Source organism: Serinus canaria, chromosome 3, assembly GCF_022539315.1.
Source record: "Serinus canaria isolate serCan28SL12 chromosome 3, serCan2020, whole genome shotgun sequence".
Lineage (NCBI taxonomy): Eukaryota > Metazoa > Chordata > Aves > Passeriformes > Fringillidae > Serinus > Serinus canaria.
Window position 1 is genome coordinate 22,067,198 of NC_066316.1, and position 22,063 is coordinate 22,089,260.

Consider the following 22,063-nt stretch of genomic DNA (forward strand, 5'->3'; position numbering starts at 1 on the left):
AGAACAATTGGTGAAATAATCCTAACCTCCTTTTCTAATAGCTGGCGTACTTGATGAAAGGAGTCTGTAGAAGAAAATATCACAGGCATGGCTACACATCACAGAGAACACCAAAGGGCAGACACCAACTGCTTTGCTTTGCAGTTCACCTTTAGTTAAAGCCTTGCAACAGTTTTGGCAGCTAGGGAAGTCACCAGATGGGCAGAAGGAGACCCAGAGAGATGAGTAATTACCCAGCCAGTTAGTAAGAATCTGGAATAAAACCCAGAGGCCCTGTTTCACACTTGTTCTTATGTTACACCGCCTTCTCTATCTCCCAGCCATGCCAACTTTAAGTCAGTATGTAATAATTTATGTGTTGTCCTACTTTGTTCTTCATATCCTTTTCTGAAGGTCAATCTCACAAGAGGTCTGCCCCATCCTCCCAATCTATAGTCAACCTAGAGACTTGGCAAAGATGACCCAAACCCCTAAATTTTCCATGTACCTTTTTTAATCCTTCCCCAAGGATCAATGCAGTCAGCTCCTTCAACAACTCTGTAACACAAGCAACTATAACCTATTTTCAAAAATATCATTAGGATACCCACTAATGAGCTAAGCAATGTGTAATTACTGCATCAGACTCCAAAAACTGAGATCCTACAAGGATCCTCAACATCAAGAAAAGTATTTCAGATTATCCCATTCTTCATCTGTCCTGCAGATATCCAACATTACAATTATTAATGATAATTAAAATTCTAATGAGTTATGTTCCAAATTTTCTAAACTTTTATTAGTGGCCTATATTTTCAGGTATCATTAAAGAACACTCCTCATATCACAACTTGCTAATATCTATCTGTTTCTGTTCATTTGGAAACAGGTATTAAAAAGCCAATATTCATTTAACCTTGTCTGCATTTAAAATTATGTTACAGTTTATGAGTAAGCAAAATATATGTTCTCTGCTATACAAACAAAACTTTTAAGAAGAAGGCTGCAATAATGATATACCCCATTAGCACTAGAAGAGACTGCATGGATAGCTATGCCTTGGGCCAGGTATTTAGGACTCACTAAAACAAGTGCCTTCTTATCCATGATTATCTACATTACATTGAAACAGGAAGTTCCTTTAACTTCATTTCACAAAGGATTCACTCACATACTGCACTAAGAAGGCACAAATCTCCACTCACACATACTGACTACCCTAAATCTCAGCCAGAATGATATTCAACACAATGGGAATGCCCACCTCACTTTTTTTCCTGGCGGTCCCCCAAAGCTGCTGAGCTGATGCTCAGCAAATACAGCTGGAGTGCTGTGATATCAACCATGGAGCCAGATCACCACATGAACAGGAGGGAGGAATAGGAGGAAAGAAACAGAAAGGGTACTTGATATGTACACTGCCCTGCTGAAAAAAAATTATTCATATTTCTGCACTTGGGAGTCTAAAACATCCTTTACTGAAGGAAAATGAAATAATTTTTCACTTTGGTGATTTTAGCTATCAAAACACTGTAAAAAAACTAATGATCTCTGGTTCGGTCAGTTGAATTTGGACAGCTCACAGACTGATCAGCTCCTTGGTCTAAGCTAAATCAAGCACACCACCTGATCCTGCACTGCACTTTTGCTGGGAAAGGCACCAGAGCACCCACAGTTTGTGGGACAAGAGAGAATGACAACTCCAACTAGTCAGCCACAACTTGATTTTGAACAATTCTAGAGAAACCAAAACATCAGAGAGAAATTTAAGCTTTAGCCAGTAAGAACAAAACCAGAGCAAAATAAGCAGCAGGTCTTGGTTCATTCCTATTAGTCCTTGTTTCACTGACACAACTTTTTAGTACACACACACATTTGGGCCATCAAGAGCAACTGCAGAAAGATGTGATAGTATTGTCTCCTTCTCTGCATATATTTCAGAAGCTTTTTAAATTGCAGCATCATAGGAAAAAGCAACTCTTTTTCCTATTCACAAATACTACGTTGTATTGGACTAAAAAGAATAGTTTAAACATATTTGTGTTTGGTGAACTTGGAGAGATAGGTAGGTGGGTAGGTAGGTAGGTAGGTAGGTAGGTAGGTAGGTAGGTAGGTAACCAAAAAATTTTTTTTTTTAATTTTTAATTTTACAAGTCATACAAACTGATCATAGGTTAAAAAACTGACATTACAATCTGTATAGACATACAGAATGTTGTATTCTTTGAATTAAGAGGAGGGTGCTTATAAGCATACCTTGCTCTCACAGGCAGGATGTCTACAGCTGCAGTAACTACAGGATCACGGGTCATTTAAAGAAACTCTGTCTCTCTGTGACACCTCTTCTGATGCTCTCAATATATCCCACCACACCTGTGAGTTAAACTGCCACTCCTCTTGAACCTATCTCCACATATTTACTTACTCGCCTCCCTTTTTTGGTTTAATAGGAAAGTGGAAGAGAAAAGGAAGCAAGGAATTTCCCTGGGAACACACGGAGCTTTCATCAAAGCCAGCACCACAGCAGCTCTCCCAACATCTGCAGCAGCTTCCCTGCTTTCCGTGCTAGGCCTGAGTGACCCAGAGCGCTCTGCCGGCCCGGGCTGGCCCCTCCTGGGCACGCTGAGCCTGCATGCGCGGCTCGGGCAGCTCGGGCGTGGGCGTGCAGAGCCCCCGCACTCCGCTGGCTCCCGGCTCCTCCCGGGCGCGCTGCTGCGCTGCGGGGCTGCAGGAACGCTGGGCAATCCCACCGCAACCTACCCACCACATCTGGGCCGGAAGAACGGGGGAAAAAGCGAAGGAGCTGTTTGTTTTTAAGCTACTCTCGCACGCCCTGCAACGCTCAGCGAGGAAACCGAGAGTTAATTGCAAAGCGCGTCTGAAGCCATTATAACGTTGCGAGGCTACAAGTTTGCAGGAGGCGACCGGGGCTCGGCTCGGGAGGGGCCGCCGTGTTCCACCTACCCTCCCTCCTTCCCTCCCTCTCTCCCACCCGTGTGCCTCACAGGGGCTTCCACGTCGCGGCCGAGCACGGCAGCGGCGGGCGCTGTTCCGCACCCAGTGGCGGCTTCACAGCCCGAACGCGGGGCAGGCCGGGCGCGGGGAGCCGCGGGGGCGAGGGGCTGGGCGGCGGCCGCCGACTCACCCGCGCCGTGACCTTGTAGACGGTGTGGCCGCGGGGGTGGCGGCGCGGCTCCGTCACGGTGTAGAAGCGGGCCAGGTCGGCGCCGCGCTCCCGCGGGCTCAGCATGCTGCTGCTGCCCCCGGCGCGCCGCCCTCCCGCCCGCCCGGCACAGGCGGAAGCGGCACCCGGGAACGCCCCGCCCCACCCGGGCGGTGCCGGGGGCCCGGCCCGGGGAGCCCCGCCCGGCCGCCGCGGGATGCTCGGGTGGCAGATCCCCCGCTCGCGGTCTTTCCCCGAGGCTGGAAGTCCGCGCCGCGGGGATGAGGCCGAGGTGTCACGGCCCAGACGTGGCAGGCACAGCCCGGTGGCGGCGGCGCGGCCCCGTTCCAGGGGCTCTGCAAGGGCACGGCCGTAGGGGATCTACACTTGGCGGGGACTGACCGCCGAGCCCCTCGCTCACACAGGCGCCCGTGGCCTCTACAAATCCGTAACGAGCCCCTGGTACGCCGCTCCCAGCGTCTGCCGTGGGCTATTTTAGGCTATACTGCTCTAAATCCATAGGCCTGTAACGCAGAAATGACTCACGGATTTTAAAGAGGAATGCTATCAGAAAGGCAAGTTTGATGCTTCCGAGTCACCATGTTTTGTGGGTTGTGTCTCCTCCAGGTTCTTTAAGCTGCACCTGGACTTCTCCCTGCGGATGGGCTCTCTGCGTGCACAGGTCTGTGGAACACTTCAGTGTTAGGAAACCCTCCAGGGTTTGAGAGGCATTGCTTCCGTTCTGAGGAGCATAACTTTGTGCCACAGGACCTTGTCCTTTTATTAGATTACCTTCAATTTCTTGTCTGTAGTGGGGTCTGTACCAATGTAGATCTCTCACCTCAGATCATAGAAACTCGATTTTTTCTTAATCACTGTGTGTTCATTTAATTGCAGATGTTTAAAAAAACAGCTTTTCCTTACCAGGTTATTAATATCTCTGCTCTCATACAGTTTTTTGACATAAAGTATTTAATACTTAGTTGTGTGTCTTTGTGAAAGATAAGAGTCTTGTACTGAAGTTTATAGTAAGCACGTGCCCCTCCTTTGAAATGTTCCTTTGAGGAACATTTTCTTAAGGAAGCGGGAAGAAAGAGTACATTGGTTGTTAGCAGCTCACTTGTCACTCTCCCTTATCTTCTGAGAGGGGAAGAACATGTCTTTTACATTTTGTGCTGGTACACAGAACTTCATGGAAGTTCTATAAGTTACCAAAAGTTCTCAAATTCAAGTACTTGGGGGAGAGTGTCAGTGAGTAACTAAAGAGACAAGCACATCAGGCTTAGGAAATGCATGGAGCTGAAACAGCAAGAGGCAGGGAGAGTGTTCATTTGAAGTGTGCCCAGCCCCTGCACATTTCTAGGCATCTGCTGCTAATAACATTTAGAAAGCAGGAAACTGAGCTCAGTGGACCATTGATCTGAGCCACTGTGGCTGTTCTCATGTGCAGTGTAATCAATCAAAGCATCCCTCAGTGAGTCAGTAGCCTCCATTCACTAGGGAGTTTCAAAAGCTCAAATGACTCATAAAATAATTTGGCTTCTACTTACAAATCAGAATTTGGAGATATCTAATTCTGCAGAATATCTTTTCACATGGTATAACCAACACAAAATAGTAATTAGACGGGAATAAAAAACCCACAATTAAGTGTTACTGGCTCATTAAGACTTTACTAGGTCAAGGCAAGAAAATCTAGCAACACTGAGATAAGAAACAATTTGCATCATATTAATAGGTTAATCTTCTTCTTCTCTTTTGTCTATTACACAACTTCCATACTTCTTCATTTTCATTAAAACCCAAAGCTTCCATGATTTCTTTTCTTCCAGCATCGCTACTGAGATTACTACTATGTAAAAACCTTTGAAGTGACAGATCAATTTAGGCGTCCCTGTGCAAGTCAAAATACAGAAAATAACTGCATCTTATATGTAGATTCTGCTCCTAGAAATAACAGCAGTTGTTGTTGCTATAGCTATGCCTTACTGTCTTCTGTCCTAGAAATACATCTAAGAGATTAGAATACAAAAATTCAGAAAAGAACAAACCACTAAAACAAGATGGTCTTGTCCATGCAGTTGGGAGATCCTTTACTACACACATGTTATGGGGTTAGTAGTTTCATTCTCATGTGGTGAAGAAACTAACAGAAAATGGATGGGTATTTTTACCTCTTACCAGTAAGTTGTGTCCAAGAAATGGAAAACCCAAACTGGATCTGCCATGTTGCCTAACTAGCGTGCTTATCACTGCATTATTTCAATTCCAGTCTTCCCTACCACTCCTGGGAAAACTTCAGATGTTATTTAAAGTCATTTTTATGACAGATATAAAAGGAATGCAGAGAAACAGTATTTTACTTGATTACAGTTCCTGCACAGCATCTGCACTATTCAGCACTATAATTTTTCATATGCATTGTGCTATGTTTCCTTACAATAAACAGGGCCAGCATTTCCTCTGTCCTCAGAAGACCTCAAGAAAGCGTTCTGAGTGCTTATTCAAGCAACATGGGCATTGGCAGAGGATGGTTGCTGCAGCTGGTAAGCAGCGGTGGGTCTGTCAGCAGGGCTGCAGGGCCGGAAGGTCTCCCACCCTTCTCTCAGGCCAGCTCTCCTCAGCAGAGCACCTTCAGCTGCATTTTAAAACCTCACAATGTTGAAATACTCGCTTGGGTGAGCGGGGTTTGGTGTTTTTCTGCAAACACAACGCATGCTGGTGCTGCCCTTGAAATATACTATGGCACCTTGAAATATCTGGCAGCTCCTTCCCGGCCCCTTTGACCCTGCGGGAGCACACAGTGATTCCAGAAGACCACTTAGGGACACTATCACAGAACACGTTGATCAGGAAGGGATCCACAAGGATCATCAAAGTCCAGCCCCTAGCCCTGCACAGGACATCCCCGAGGGTCACACCACGGGCCTGAGAGCCTTGTCCAAACGCCTCTTGAATTCTGCCAGACTTGGTGCCGTCACCGCTTTCCTGGGGAGCCTTTTCCAGTGCCCGACCACCCTCCGGGTGAACAAACTACAGCACTGCACGAACACAGTGTTACCTCCATTTAAACGCTTCGAAAGCCCCAGTCGGGCTGCCTACAGGCGGGTTTTGCTGCGCTCTGGAGGGAGCGCGGGCGGGGGGCGTCACCCGCCCGGGGCGGGGATGGCGGCCGGGCCTCGGCGTCGGTGCCCAGGCTAAACATGGCCGCGGGCCCGGCCCTTGGACTACAAGTCCCAGGAGCGAGCGGGAGGGCGCGGCTCGGCCGGCCGCTGCCAGTGCAGAGGATGAGGCGGCGGCGGGGCGGCCGGAGCGCGGCGGCCGGAGCTGGCGCTGCCCTGGGCTGACCCCTTCGGGGGGCGCCGGGGCTGCGCGGCGCCGGGAGCGGGGCCCGGGCCCGCCGGGAGGTAAGCGGGGTTGGGGCTGGTGGCGAATGCCCGCCATTAGGCCGAGCAGGGCCGCGGTAAACAGAGCGCGGCGTGGGGCTTGCTGCTACCGGGGGTGGGGGCTGCGGGGCTTAGGAGGGAGCAGTTTCTCCGTGCTTTTCGGTAAAGCATGTGGTCTAGGTTTTTTTGTAAACGAGTGATGCCTCTTTTTGCTCCACAGTAATGCTGTGGTGTCCGGGGGGGGGGTTGTTTTGTTTTTGTCTCTGCCGAACTACATCTGGTGCGCTGTGGCGGAAAAGGGTTATTTCAGGACAAGCGCGTTTTGCTGAAAGTTGTGTTAGCGATTAGAGGGTGTCCTAAGGAAAGCTACGAAGATGGTGAAGGGCCTTGAGGGGAATCTATGTGAGGAGCAGCCGAGGTTATTTCCAGCCTGGAGGAGACTGAGGGAGACCTCATGGCAGTCTACAATTTCCTTAGGAAGGGAAGAGGAGAGGCAGGCAGTGATCTCTGCTATGTGGTGCCAGTGACGGGAGCCGAGGGAATGCCCTGAAGCTGTGTCAGGACAGGTTTAGGCTGGATATTAGAAAAAGATTCCTCACCCAGGGTGGGCTCTGGAGCAGCTTCCCCAGGGAACAGCACCAGGCAGCCTGACAGTTCAGGGAGCCTTTGGACAGTGCAATCAGGCGCATGGTGTGACTCTCAGCGTGTCCTTTGCAGGACCAGGAGTTGGACTCAACGATCCTTGTGGGTCCCTTCCAACTCAGTATGTTCTGTGATTCAGTGATTCTGTATTTCGGCTTGTTTGCTGGGCTGAATGGCAGCTAGGAGCTTCTCACTTCAGCGCAACTTCAAGCATACCAAGCTTCAATATCTTTTGCTTAAAGGCTCAAAATATACCTTATTTAAACAGTGAGGAATCTGACACATTATTGTTACTCAGCCTACCTTCCTGTGATTTTGTTGAGAGACAAGATTTCTTTCTTCTAAAGAAAAAAAAAAGAAAAAACCCACCTTTTTCATGGCTTAAGTTGCTGAGCTGTGCTTTGCTCTCCTGGAAAAGAAGTAAGAATACGGATTTAGTCTTATGCTGGTGCTAGTGATGCCTTGAGACTTAGTACCTTTATTTCCCTGTTGTGTTGGCATTGGGATTTGAGCCAAATCAATGGCTTTCCAAACAAAGTTCTGACAGCTTGCAGGAAAGTGATCTTCTCATTCCTTACAAATAGCCTTATGATAAAGTTAATGCAGCATGCAAAAATGACCTTTTGTAAAGGTCATTCCTCTGAGCGCTTGAAAGATCTGACACTTGAATTCAACAAGGCAGAAAATAAATTTTAAATAGTTACTGAGATGGATAGGGTTTGGATACTAAATGTCACAAATTTGAGGGAGGTAAAGGATGCAAGATCACTTTGTAAAGTCTCATTTTGCATATCATTTAGATAAATGTTTAAATACCTCGTATATAAGTGTTTGAATATCTTATATGCATTAACTTGTAGAGAGAGAGTATCTTCTGTAAGTCCTGACCAGGATGACTTTGCCTCCACAGCTTTCTACAGGCAGATGTAGAAAGCTGTGGAGGCTAGTAATGACACTTTTGCTTTTTTGGTAGACACTCCATGCTGCCCCGCCATGTGCAGAGGCTGGGCAGAGACTGGATCACCCACTGGAATGGCTCCCAGATACTGGCCTTGAACAGCCCAGTTTCCAGCTCTATGAGATGGGCCGGACACTATCCTCCCTGGGCCTCGTTTCCACTCCCCATTTTAGCTGATTTTTCAACAAACTGGAGGTTCCCTCCATTTCTTGGACCTTGGAGACAATTTCAGAACTCTAATTGGCATCTTGATAACTACACACAAAGTTGTTGCTTTCACCTACCCAACCCCAGTATGAAATCTGAAGGAGAAGAGCCATTGACAAAGAAGAGAAAACTCAGTGGCCAGGATGATGCTTCAACTCCTGAACAACAAACAGACTTGTCTGATCAGAAAGAAGTATCTTGTCTTTCTGTAGCCCAAAATGAAGAAAAACATGGCAGCAAGAAAGGTAAAAGATGCTCTTTGCTCATTTGCTCATCGTGTTTATTTGTAATGCTGAATACACCAAATAAGGTTAGAGACATGAGCAGTAGTGCCTGCTCCTTTTGAGTTACTGTTTCTCTTGGCACCCCTCTCAGGGAAATGTGTCTTTAAAATGCTCCAGTTTTGTAATGCTGTTTGGTCTGCAAACATGTATTTTGTGCTGTCAAACAGCACCAGAACTAGGTTTGCTGCGCTTGGCAGTGGAACACAGTCAGTTGTGGGAGGGATTGCCCAACCTGGGGAGTCCTGAGCTTGGTTCAGACAACATTCTCTCATGTCTCTGTCACCAGGTCATGTCTGTTAACTTGGAAGCTCTGGAAAGCAAAAAGATTTGGCTGACTTGCTGTAGGGCTGAGCTGGACTGGCAGTTGTATAGCTTCATTCCTTGTGCCCTACCTGAGCTCATGAACCCTACTGGACCTGAACTGGTTTCTTTCCAGACCAGTTGTGTTATCTGTGACCTAGAAAACTGAGAATGAATGCACTGATTTTTAATGGTGCATGCTTCCAGTGTGCTTGTGTGATATGTTCTTACACAGCTGTATTCTGCCACTGGCATGGTAGCAAGTTTTGTGTCAGATCACATCTGACAGAGCAGGCAGCACGTGTGCTTATCCAGATAAATACAGGAAGAAGTGCAGAGTTGTCTACTGGGCTTAGTAACAAACTTCCATGAAACTTCAAAGTGTCTGTGTTAGTTTGTTACAGATACAATCTTGTACATAGCATCCAAGTATTTTACTGAGTCTTGTGTATATTTACAGTTTTCTCTAGTGTGAGACAAGCAGGGGGACACAGTCAAAATTGTTGCCCTCTTGCGTAAGTCACTTCCTTAGCAAAATAAACTGGAAATTGTATTATGACTAAAAAGGGCAATAGATGCTATCTGCATCCCAAAGGGATTTTTGGACACAGAAACCCATAAGGCTTAGAACATCATCTTCAGGAGCCAAAGGAGAGGACTTTGCTTTGTGCCTTAATTACAGAGTCCTCTCTTAACCCTGCTTGCCTTTTATCAGATAGCTTTATCTGAGGGTGTGGTTGGCCCCGTGGTCCTTCCCAGCCACCCTTTGGAAGGTGATGCTAATTAAAGATACCTGCTGAGGAGCAATGTGGCTTCTCTCCCACCACAGAAACAGAACTTAAAGCTTTGCTGTATTCATTGCAAACACTGTAAAGTGCTGAATAATCTAAGCACAGCAATGAGAATTACTATCCAGATAGGACAGATGGTGACAGCTATAGCTGCAGTCTGCCACTGGTTGTTAGCACAGATAACTGGACCTCAGCTTGCTCTCAGATGAGGACAGATATAAAGGGTGAAAAGCATCTCTGTGAGCTTTTAAGTGGAGAAATACATTTCTTAAGAAGTAATTGGATGCTTAATGATGGGGAGCTATGTTATCATGAATTTTCCTACCAATAGTAAGTGTGGAATTAAAAATGGCAGGAAGGTGAAGGATGCCTTTTCAGAAGTTTTTGGTAATTCTGAAACTTAATAATTTCTTGATTTCTCAACTCACTGAAGAAAATTGGGTTCATTATTTGTTTTGGGACTCCTGTAGCAGGCCCTGTTGCAGCTTATGGCTGTTTTACAGACTGTACACGCGGTAGGGGTGATTGATGGATTCCTAAGCCTTTGTTAGTTATGGATAGAGAGATCAACAAGTGGCCACATGCTGCCCTAAGGAGTGTATCCCATACTGGCATACACCATCTCTGCTGAAGAGGCAGTGACACAAGGCAGTGCAAGACTCCCAACAGGCTGGATTTGGCTCACTAGTTATGCAGCCCTTCTACAGGAGCAGGGGATGTGGTCTGATTGCAACAATCTCCTTAGAACAGGCCAGTTCCCCAGTTTCAAAGTAGTTGAAATCTAAGGCATATGTGCTGTTTGTTTTGGAGGTTGGGGTTTTTTTTGTTAGTTTGATTTTTATTTTTTTTACTCATGCTTATCCATCTTAAACAGAGGGTCTGAATCACTGCTAATTGAATAGGCTTTTAGAATTATTTAAGAGATTTGAAAGACAAATAGTTGTCAGTAGAATGATTTCCAAGAGCAGTAAGAAGTCATATGGTCTATAACATAACTTTTTTCTGCTTCATATACTTTTAACAGGAACCATCAAAAGACACTGGGAATATTTCTGTCAGCAGAGTAAAACAATGAAAATTGCTAAAAATAAGGGATCTGACCAAAGCAGCACAGGAAGTGAGGCAGCATTTGATTTTACAGTCATGTCCTACAACATTCTCTCCCAGAATTTGTTGGAAGACAACTCCCACCTGTACAGACACTGCAGGCAGCGATTGCTATTCTGGACATACAGATTTCCCAACATCCTACAAGAAATCAAAGAGCTGGATGCAGATGTGAGTAGAAAATGAGGATGTGGATATTTCTTGAGAGCTGATAAACTGAAACAGCAAGTTCTGCTACTCTGTACTGGGGTCTGAAAAAACCTCTGTGGTTTTGGTTGGTTGTAGAGTTTGTTGTTTGTTTTTGAGGACACATAAATTATTGTAAGTCTTAATCCGGAAGTCAAGTCAGTAAAATGTTGCCTCAGTCATTGTTCAGACCAACAAAAGTTCAGTGATAGAATCCATCGTGTTTGTGTCAAAAAACTGTAAATTAAAGTTCCTTCAAACTCTTCCTTTCTTCCTAATAGATGCATACAGGATGTGTAGATTTTTCTTTGCAATGAGATACCTTGGATAGCTTTCTGAGAGGATCAGCTGCTCTCAGACCCTGGTAGATGCAGGCATCCTTTCCAAAGAGAAATTTCTTGCTAAAGGACATAGATTTTTAACTGTTTCATTGGTTGGAACTGTAACCTTAAGTGAAGCAGAGATTTCAGAATGTTGCTTGATATTTGACTCTCCCTTGAGAGCTTGAATGAGCTGATGTCAGCTGGGCAAGAGGAACAGCAGTTCAGCAAACAGGGATAACTTGTTCCCCTTTGGGAGCTCAGTCCTTTATCCCAGTGGTGGTTGAAGATTGTGTTACTGCAGCGTGCTGGGGGAAGGCTCAGAGATGCTCACAGCAGGACTTGGACTCAATGATCCTTGTGGGTCCATTCCAACTCAAAATACTCTGTGATTCTGTGAACTCTCTTAAATTAATTTTTTGAGTTTTATCTTTGTTTCAGATTCTTATAATATGGAAGCCTGTTTTCCATCCTGTAGTGTGCCATTTGCCTCTTCATCCCGTCTCCCTGAGCCTTCCCCTGGGCTGCTGAGAATGTTGGAACAAGTTAATATTTTGATTAAATTGAATCTCACCTCTGAAAATGTCTGAAAAAGGAGGAACTGGGGTCTTCTTCATAATCTTAGGAAGCATTTTCTATGAAGAGTGAATTCTTTTGTGGGATTAAGGAGTCAAAAACCTTCTAAATTTGCTTTTTTTAATACCTGTACAGACTGGCCAACAGAGATATGCTGTTGTAACATTTTCATGTACTTACTAATATATTTTAATTGTAAACCTTTGCCTTAGGTGCTCTGCTTACAGGAAGTCCAAGAAGACCACTATAGAACAGAGATCAAGTCAAGTTTGGAATCCCTGGGTATGATGAAATTCTTAGAACCAATACATTGTCTTCTCCCCTGCAGGGATAACTTGTTACCCTTTGAGAACTCAGTACTAGTTTCCTCAAAAAAAACCTCTTATACATTGCAGAATCAAGTCTTTTGCTATCATATGCAACAATGTTGTGTATCCTCTTTTATAAATTCATCAAGTGCTCCCTTGAAACCACCCTAATCTTTTTTACCAGTATTCTTGTTGGGTAGCTCTTCAAGGGCATGCTTTTTCTGCCTCGAAGCCTTCCAGATATTAGCACTAAATGTTATCCATGGTCAGTAAATATTCATTAGGTTTTTATACCTAATGAATATATACAGCATTATAGTTCTGTCAGTCAGCCTGAATAGACTGTCCTGTCACTATCACTGTGATTTTTATGGAAGGAATATGTTGCTAAGGGTTGATTCCATGTGGTTTAAACTGATCTGAATCTCTTATGCCCTGCACCACCTTCCAGTCCCAGGGCCCTGCTTCTACTCTGACTGGTTTTTGTCTGATGCCAGGAGGACATGGTAAAGGAGCAGCACTGGACTGATACTTTTTTCTTTTTTGGTTAGTTGAGGTAGTCTAGCTCCCAGAATTGAGTGTTTGCAAAGAAGAGGGTAATGGCAGTACTGATTGAAATCCACTTGAAACATGAAACAACACTGTGAGGCCAGGCTTGTGGGGACAAGAGAGCTTGTAACTAGCGTGCAGGAGGATCTGGAGCTTGCTTTAGCTCTTCCTTTCCCCATCCCTAGCTCCCAGATGCATGTCCTGCCCCTTATCCTGGGCTAGTTCTGGCACTCACTGGTGAAATCCATCACTCCAGCAGAATACTATCCAGACAAATTTTATTTTTCTTGGTTAGTTTTCTGTTAAATTACTGAGTTAGCACTAAGTGCCACAACAAGTAATAGGAGTAACCTGGCCTGAATCTGGGAGAGGGGAATGGGAATCCCCTGTTCCAGCTCCAGGTGTGAGCTCAGGTCAGCCCACCCTACTTTACTAAGGCTGTACTTCATGAATTCATATGGTCTGGGCAGGGCAGAGAACATTTTAAAATGTCTAAAACTAGATACTGTTTCAAGATCTATTTTTTTCCTTACATAGATAAGGTCTTGTTTAAATCAGCTCTGCATAAAATGAAGAAATTGACAAATCACTATTTCTAGATGGACTTGTTTGAACTCCAGTGCTGTCATTTGATAAGTGTCTCTGTTTCCTTGGTGAAAGCTTACCACTTGCTGCTCACTGAATAATTGCAAAATTATGTAAATACATTTGAGACTTTTGTTCCATGAATAATTTTAGACATTGACTAATGACTTAGCATGATTAAGGCTTCTGATTGACTAATGACTTAGCATGATTAAGGCTTCTGATTGGTAAAGCTTTGCTGGTGTTACTCCTAAGCCATTCTTGTAGCACCCAGAAAGAACTTGAGTGCACAAGGCCACTTTTATGTGCCTTGTGGGGGTTTCTTTGTTGTTTTGGTTTGGGTTTTTTTCCAGATAAGGAGATGAGAACATGACTGGTATCTTGGAGTATGTAGATGTTTACACATTGCATAAGGTATTGGACCACGTTTCCTGCCCTGCCTTGCCTCAGCTCAGATTAGGGCAAAAAGAAAAGTGAGCACAAGTCTGTGTGAACTTCACACAGACTTTGGTACTTCAGCCTGGGGCTTGACTGTGATGTGAGTAAAGCAACATGAGATCTTTCTGGGGTTTTGTTTGTTTGTTTGTTTTAAAATCTTATTTATACAATAGTATTTTATCTTCTTAATTGCCTTTCTTGCAGGGTATCACTGTGAGTATAAAATGAGGACAGGCAGAAAACCTGATGGCTGTGCCATTTGCTTCAAAACTTCCAAATTTAGCCTGATTTCCTCAAACCCAGTGGAATTTTTTCGCCGTGATATCCCACTCTTGGACAGGGACAACGTTGGACTGGTGTTGCTGCTGCAGCCCAGATTTCACTGTAAAGCCAATGCTGCCATCTGTATTGCCAATACACACCTGCTGTACAACCCAAGGAGAGGGGACATCAAACTGACCCAGCTTGCAATGCTCCTGGCAGAGATTGCCAGTGTTGCCCCTCAGAAGGATGGCTCTTTCTGCCCAATCATCATCTGTGGGGACTTCAATTCTGTTCCTGGCTCTCCATTGTACAGATTTATAAAGGAAGGAAAGTTAAATTATGAAGGACTTGCTATAGGGAAGGTAGGCTGTGCTTCTCACTTCTCACCAAAAATGGTTAGTGCTGATTAAAGAGAAGTATTTGGGTTGTGCTGTGATTGTTTCCTTTGCAGTGCCTCTCTTAGTGCCCTGTGAGCAGCCTGCAAAGCAAAAGTTATTGCAGTTAAATAAGCTTGGATATATTAGCTGTGCCTTAGGGAATACTGTGTCCTCTCCCAGCATTCTGAAAGGACAGACTCACCAGCAATCATTCCTGAAATTTAGTGAATCAACAGAATGATTGTATCACTGTGTTTGAATGATTTTATCACTGTGTTTGAGTGTCCCTGTCTTTAAGTAGGATAAAATAACCACTTAATCAAAAACCTACTGTGTGCTCTGTGGGAAGATAACTCTTACTGTAGATAAACTTGGTGGCTACAGTAATTGTAAAAGCAAAGCTGCAATTAGATGCTGAATCTCAACTGTTTCATGTTGAAAGATGAGTTGTGAGCTCTTGTGTGCAGCTGTCGGATGTGTCACATGAGATGTAATAGGAGTGACTGAACTACATAAAATAAGGAAACATGACCAAAAAAATAGCCCACTGGGTGTTCTTTGCTAGTAGGGACTTGATTCAAGCCCCCCTTTGACTTGACCTGCTCCCAGAAGGATCAGCATCCTGCAGCTGAAGTGTCTGCTGGGTAGCTCTGACTGCTGAGCCAGTGCTGTCACATTGCTAAAAGTGTCCTTGGAAATGTCTCAATGTCACAAGAACCATCTGGAAAAATTGGGTACCTGCAAAGAACTTGCTACAGATAAACAGAGTGGATATACATAAAGGGTGTTATTTTTACAGGGATTTGACTCATTATAGTTGTTCCAAAGGGCTGGGCCTTTTTCTTTAAACTTTACCAAAAAATGTTCACTTATTTCAGGTTTGTTTGGTGGGTTTTCTTTTTTTAATCAGATTTTTATCTGAAAAAAGCTTGTTGTCTTTCTCAGGTCTCTGGACAAGAACAGTTTCCAAGGGGACAAAGAATCTTATCTATTCCAATTTGGCCAAAAAAATTAGGTATTTCACAAAACTGTGTATATGAAATAAAACAGCAACCAAAGGAAGAAAATGCAGGTCAGTTTTTGAATGAATTAATTTTTGTGAGCCTTCTAAAGTATCATTCAGCTAGTACTGAAAATCATACATTCTGTTTTAGTGGGGGAAAAACAGTGAGTCTTGAGCTTACAAACCTTTCTTGTTGGGCTCATTAGAGTGTAAAGTGATTTATTAATATAAACTTTGCATATTTGAATCTTTATAAGATAATAGTTTGAAATTTCCCTTCAGAAATTGGTGTGTAATGTTTAAACTCCTGTGTCTGCATCCTGAAAGGCAGCTGTGCTGTGACTGGGAGAGGGAGGTGAAGGAATGCAGCACATGAACATAGTGTGGACCTGCATTGTGCCTCAGTGTTTATGAATTATAGTCTTGGCACTTCTTGGAACAGTTGGGAAAAGCAAGTGATTCCTTGATTTTGAGTATGGCTATGTCTTTCATCCACTATTTTTTCCTTTGACAGAAAAAACAATTTTAAATGAATGGGACATAATATAAAGGAGTCTTTAGAGGAGATGTTACTAATGGAACAGAAGAATTTAATCCAGCTTGGTGAATTCTGTCTTGTCTGCTGAAAAAAAAATAAGCGTAGTTAAAGATACTTTTTTTTTTTTTACTGTAGCTCTTCAGCATTGGCCTCACTTTTATCCTATTTTAAATATAAATTGAATTTATTTTTATTTTGCAGGAGAAAAATTGGAAGCAGCAAAACCGGACAACACTCAGAAGATTGCAATAGCATCTGAAAAGTATGTATTGGGGGGAAAATGGAAGCCCTTGGCTAGTTACTTGGGGGCTGGTTTTGATTTTAGACCAAATTTATATCTGATTCTAGCTGTGGGTACCTGATGATCACCCAGTCTGCCCTTTGGCAAAACCATCATTGTTCATTAAAACACGAAAAGGCTGATCAGACAGCAAAAGACTAGAACTGGCAATAATGGAATGTGTGTATTTCCAGGAACTTGGATATTTTCTCAGAATGCAGGGCTGAGGGATCAGTGCTGTCTAAAGGGTGCTTTCTGCTGCTCATTAAAGAATGCTTCTGGCATTTTCTATCCCTTCTTGACATAAACAGAACATCATCCTCTATAGGGACATTATAAGAAACATGTGAACTTCAGTCCAGTTGCAGAAGCCATGTTTTTAAAAGAGGGAGAGGGAAAAAATAAGCCAGTGTTGTCCAGCTGCTGAAGTATTGGCACTTCTCTCGCTTTTATTGTTTTTGATACACTGGTTTATGGATGTATAAAATCTTATAATACAGTATGAAACTGGGTGGAAGGAGGGAAAGGAACTGGAAATGTCATAAAATCCTCCTTGTCTTGAGTTCTGTGGGAGTATTTAAGTTCTTTGAGTCTGAGAAATGTGGGCTATTATGGATTTGGTATTACAACTTTCATTCAGAAGGAGGAAGCTGTAGCTAGAATGCTGAGGAGGAAAATGTAACTGCTTTTTGAAAGCAAGAATTTATTTGCATTTACCACACTGGTAAAGGCATATAAAGTAAGGCATAGAAGAAGGGAATTGCCCTAAATGTATGTATGGGATGGTAGACTATTCCTCGGATGGGAGGTATTTCTTACCAGAAATGAGATCTTGGTATCTCATTGGTATCACTGCAGATAGTCATAGTAGAACTCTTGGTGATTCTTGGTGATGAAAAAGGTGTCATGGCATTTCTGAGAGAAGTAGATAACAGGAGGCCCTGTGCTATGGTTTAAATCCATAGCATGCTGAATGCTTCTTGCAGTGCTTTTTCCCCTCATCTTAAAAGGGATGTCAGGTAACAAAAGCAGAAATTACTACTTGCCTATGTTTTCTCAATTGACATGTTTGTCTCTGCTCTGAATCAGGGCAAGGTAACGTGCTGATTTTTTTTTTTTTTATTGCTTGGGTTTCAACCAGAACACATTGCAGCCTAGGTTTAAATGCAGGATGAGGCAGGTGCAGCTGAGGGATGGATGATTTGCAGAGATGATGGAAGCAAATGCCTGAGAGACAGGAGTTCTTTGGCTGAAAGGTGCAGTTTTGCACCTTTTTGAAGATTGAAAAGACAGGTGAGACAAGATGGGCTGAACTGAAGAGGAACAGACAAATGATGGGGAGACAGAAAATGGGAGCCTGAGTGGAAGAAAAGCATAGCCTAACTTGGAACTTGATACCTCTAGCTTGGGGGAGGATAAATCTTCTAAAAATCTGAATTTGTCTTTATGCTGAAGGGTCTAGTTAGATGAGTTTGTGTTTTATTGCTTTCATATGAGCTGATTTCATGGACATTTCTGCCTGAGTGTCAGGGAGAGATTGCTGAGTGAGGACATGTGAATGCTTACAGAATGTATATGGAGTTAAAAACTATCTATAAGTAAAGTGTCAGCTAAGCCAGTTCTGATCAGTATTTTACTTGAAAATGCTGCCTGCATTTTGCCTTCAGAGTTTTAGGCCCCTCACACAAAAGGCTTACAGGATGGCTTGCAGGACAGAAACACTAGTTTGCATGTCCAGATAATTCATCTTGTTTGTATCCAGGAACAATTTGGTATTTCTTCATTTCTTATTCTTCTTGGTAATGGAAGAAAATAAAATTCTTTTCTTAGGTTGTCTTCGAAATTGCGGCACCATTTTAAATTGTCTTCAGTGTATTCTCATTACTTCCCTGAAACTGGGATTCCAGAAGTGACAACTTGTCATTCCAGAAGTGCTGTCACCGTGGATTATATTTTCTATTCTGCAGCAAATGATGATGATACTGCTGACCAGCCAGGTAAGGAAACCAACTTTTCATTTTCATAAATGCTAAACAAGAATATTTGTTTGTTGTTCTAAGAGAAGTGTAGCGATGATTTCATCCATGTGAAGTTCCTCAGAGGTTCATGGTCATGCTTTGAATGTCAGCTGTTATCTGAGAAACGTGGCTGGCCTTGTCAGCTCACCACAGCTGGACTTGTAGCGCCACACAGGGCCACCTGTCTCAGCATGGAGACAAGCTGGAGGTACAGGAAAGCAGCAGTGGAAGTAGCACCTGAGAAGTACTGCTGTCAGTAATGCAGGCCAGACCTACAGCAATGCAGTATTCCCAATCATCTGATCAACACAGTGGTGAACAGCAATTGGTGATGTGCATTTAAACTGATAAACGAACCGTTTCCTGGCAATTTACTTCTCAGCTTGTCTTGCAGTAATTTGTGCCAAGTATCAGACTCTTGGCCTTTGCTCTGAGCACGGTCACTGGCACGGGCCCAGCCGTCACTCTCCGGTTTGCAGTTGCAGCTAAAAGTCACCAGATGGTGCAAGAAAGTCGCGGTACCTCTGTGGGAATTTCGTCATGGGTATCACATTGTTTCTCCATGCTTTACTGCTCGGGGACTCGTTCTGTGGGTGCTTCTGAGCAGTTTGCTTTCCATGCCCTCATAAATTCTGTGTTTCATGCCATCAACAAACATCAGTGCAGTGCTAGCACATAAATGTCTCTGCAGAAATTGGAGCAAAGAAACCTGGATTCCATTCCTGCTCCCACTGTACAGTGCCACTGATTTTTATAAATTAATATTGTTTTCAGTATGTGGAATAAAAAGACCACCTTCATCTCTTGTAACTTGAGACTAGGTTGTTAAAATTCATTGAGTTGATTCACAGAAGTCTCACTTGTCATAACTTGCACAGTAAATGCTACCTTAATGTAAAATGGCAAATACAAAAGCTTTGACTGAAAAACCACTATATGGGAAGTATTTAAATTACTTCTGAATGCCATGTGATTTAATGGAGTGCTGTGTGATTGTAGAGTGCGTCTCTGCACAGAATTTAATCCTAATTCACATATATAATATATATTTAGGATTAATTTAATCCTAATTCACATATATAATATATATTAATATATAATTAGGATTAATTTTATATGCAAAAAATATACAATGATTGTGCAAAAAATATATAATTCACATTATATATTTTTTGCACAATCATTGTATATTTTTTGCATCATCAGCACCATCATTGCTCCAGCAGAGATACAGCACTTTTTTCTTTTTGCACTTGTTTTTCAAATAGATTGTTCTCACATCAGAGCACAGAATAGAACCAACTTGAATTTTCCAACTACTTTAAACTAGTATAGCTTTTATTCATGAGCTCTTAGAAATTAAGCCATGGTTTGGATTTTCAGTTTTCTAATGACCTGGGCCTCTGTATTTAAAGCGGCCAAAGTCTGTACAAGTGCATTTTAAATGTGGTCTAGGGTCACAGATTGGTTTTTCCATTTAAAGGGTTTTATTTTAAAATATTCGTGCTTTATTCTGTCATGTTTATTTAAATATTTGGTATAAAAAAATCCACCTGCCAGGATTTCCTGTAACCAGGGTTCAGTATCTACCTGAGTCCTGCAGGGCACAGTTTTGCTGAATGTTCTGAGTGACATTAACCACTGCATGCAGACCAAGCTCTCTGTGGCAACAAACTGCTCCTTTGTAGATACGCACGTGCTGTCCCAAATGATAAATCTGTCTCAAGACCTGGTGGACATGTGCTCTAGAGATCTTAGCGGTGAAAAAGCTTTTCTTTAAAGCAGCAAACAGCTGCTGGGTTGTTGAAGGGCTGGAAAGCTGGCAGATGGCAAAGGATGAAGCCGTTGAGCTCTCTGAGGAGTTCAGCAGTTGCTGGATAGTCCTTTAAAGTATCTCTTGGGAAGCCAGTACCAGAGTCAGCCAGGAAGTTCTGAATTTGCTGAGAACTTTCACACAGCAAGTGTTTCTGTCAAAAGTTACAGCTGCAGTTTGTACTGGTCCTGAAAGCAGACAACTTGCCCAGGATCATCTCTGCACTCTGAAAGCAATAGGTAGGGTTGCTGAGTAGTTGTCTAACTTGAATACATAGCTCAGGAAATCTAAATTTTACACATCATGGAAGGGTTTCAGAGAAATTTCTTCACCTGAGCTTAAGAAGCTGATTGCTCTTTGATGATGGGCAAATCACGACTGACAAATCCAGTGTCCTTGAGTAACTGTGGAGGAGGTAGAACAACTGAAATCTACCTGGGCTTGTGCAAGACATTTAACATGGTCCTGCCCAGCAGCAGGAGAGATGGATTTGGTGGCTCCACCACTCCATGAATTGGCTGGAAACAAACAGCTGTCATCAATGCCTCAATGTCCAGGTGGAGACAAGTGGCATTCCTCAGGGATCAGTACTGGGACCAATGCTGCCCCATCCCTGGAAGTGTCCAAGGTCAGGCTGGATGGAGCTCTGAGCAACTTGGTCTAGTAGAAAGTGTCCCTTGCCCGTGGCAGGGGGGTTGGAACTTGATGGTCCCTAAGATCTCTTCCAATCCAAACCATGCTATGTAAGTGTGTAGTAATTGCAATGCTTGAGTCATGTTCCCTCTTGCATGAGCAGTGTGGTGTTCCATCTGGGGAAGGAGGTAGGGAGAGGGTTTATAAGGTAGTTAGTTACAGGAATAGGCAGGAGGAGATAATGGAAATCCCTTTCTTATGATGAAAGGGAATAGAAAGCTAGAATACCTTCATCCTTATGAGCAAAAGTGTCTGTATGACCTGCCTGCTGGGGAACTGTGTGCTTGAGGATACAGAAATATAATGTTATGTGAACCAGTAACTCTAAAAAGGTATTTACCTCCACAAGTGTCAGCTCTGTTTAGCAATGCTGTTGTCTAAAGTAATGGACTGGATTATATGAGCCTTTTCAGGGGAGCTACAACGAACAAATAAATGCATTTTCCTTTTTATTTCCATTTACCCCTCCACAAAATAGTGTGCTACTGAATACTTGACCTCTACTGATGAAACTCTATTTTGGGAATCAAAAGAATTTCTGAACTGTTGTATTGGTGATTTTGCATGGAACAGTAACAACTGTGCATTATTGCTGCCATACTGCTTTACTCCTTCTAGATCTGTATGAACATGTGATATTTAGCCCACACTGATAAACATTGCCTTTCGGTTTGTTTTTTCTAACAGGAGTAGAAGATTCTTTTTGTGGAGGTCTGAAACTTCTTGGCAGGCTGGCACTTGTAACAGAGAAAGATCTTTGGACTGTTAATGGTCTTCCCAATGAAAAGAACTCTTCTGACCACCTGCCACTGCTAGCAGAGTTCAGGCTTATTGAACGGTAATATCCAAAGGACTTGTGTAGGTAAAGTTCCCTTTACCTTCTCTCTCATGGGATGATTATTACTATTTTTTTAAAATTCAAGCACTGCTGGTCCGGTTTAAATAAGTTTGCCTGCATGCTGATTTATTAGTGTTGTGTAAAGTAGACTTTCTAAAGGGACTTCCTTTTTTTAAAAATAAAAATGCTTAATTTACTTTACAAAGTCTTTTAGGGAGAAAAAGGATTTTACATTAGCTTCCCCTTTGATAAAGGAAAACATCTGTGCCAGACTCCAAATGGCATTATTTTTCATGAATATGTTGTAAATGATTTTTATTGTAAATCACAGTAAAAAGGACTATTCTGAGAACTGTGTGTTTCTTCAAGCAAAGGGGAATGTGTTTGTGTGCCTGCAGCATTTTATAATGAGTTCAAAAAAATACTTCAGTATTTATAATGAGTTCAAAATTTACTACAA

At 43.1% G+C, this 22,063-nt stretch overlaps 2 protein-coding genes across 4 annotated transcripts in view; one reads left to right on the top strand and one right to left on the bottom strand.

Moving 5' to 3' along the window:
• The window catches only part of RPS6KC1 (ribosomal protein S6 kinase C1), an 85,492-nt gene extending 82,235 nt beyond the window's left edge, over positions 1–3,257 (bottom strand). For 2 of the 3 annotated variants that reach the window (XM_018921282.3, XM_009096406.4), the window contains exon 1: positions 3,125–3,257. In XM_018921282.3, the coding sequence (XP_018776827.2) occupies positions 3,125–3,229 (105 nt within the window). In that variant the 5' untranslated portion in view covers positions 3,230–3,257. The remainder of the gene's footprint in view (positions 1–3,124) is intronic. The other variant, XM_018921283.3, reaches the window with a different exon arrangement.
• Positions 3,258–6,327: 3,070 nt separating this feature from the next.
• Positions 6,328–21,955, top strand: ANGEL2 (angel homolog 2). Its single transcript, XM_009096411.4, has 9 exons — positions 6,328–6,549; positions 8,144–8,580; positions 10,735–10,988; positions 12,112–12,181; positions 13,984–14,405; positions 15,366–15,492; positions 16,163–16,223; positions 18,072–18,238; positions 21,453–21,955. The coding sequence occupies exons 2-9, from the start codon at positions 8,151–8,153 to the stop codon at positions 21,605–21,607; spliced, it is 1,686 nt and encodes a 561-aa protein (XP_009094659.3). The 5' UTR covers positions 6,328–6,549; positions 8,144–8,150; the 3' UTR covers positions 21,608–21,955.
• The last annotated feature ends 108 nt before the right edge of the window (positions 21,956–22,063 follow it).

What these genes read in the sequence shown, in the direction of transcription:
- ANGEL2 (XM_009096411.4), top strand. Translation starts at nt 8,151, where the DNA reads ATGCTGCCCCGCCATGTGCAGAGGCTGGGCAGAGACTGGATCACCCAC. An exon ending in AAGGACTTGCTATAGGGAAG is followed by an intron (nt 14,406 to 15,365) that starts GTAGGCTGTGCT and finishes TGTCTTTCTCAG; the next exon opens with GTCTCTGGACAAGAACAGTT. An exon ending in ACCAAAGGAAGAAAATGCAG is followed by an intron (nt 15,493 to 16,162) that starts GTCAGTTTTTGA and finishes TTTATTTTGCAG; the next exon opens with GAGAAAAATTGGAAGCAGCA.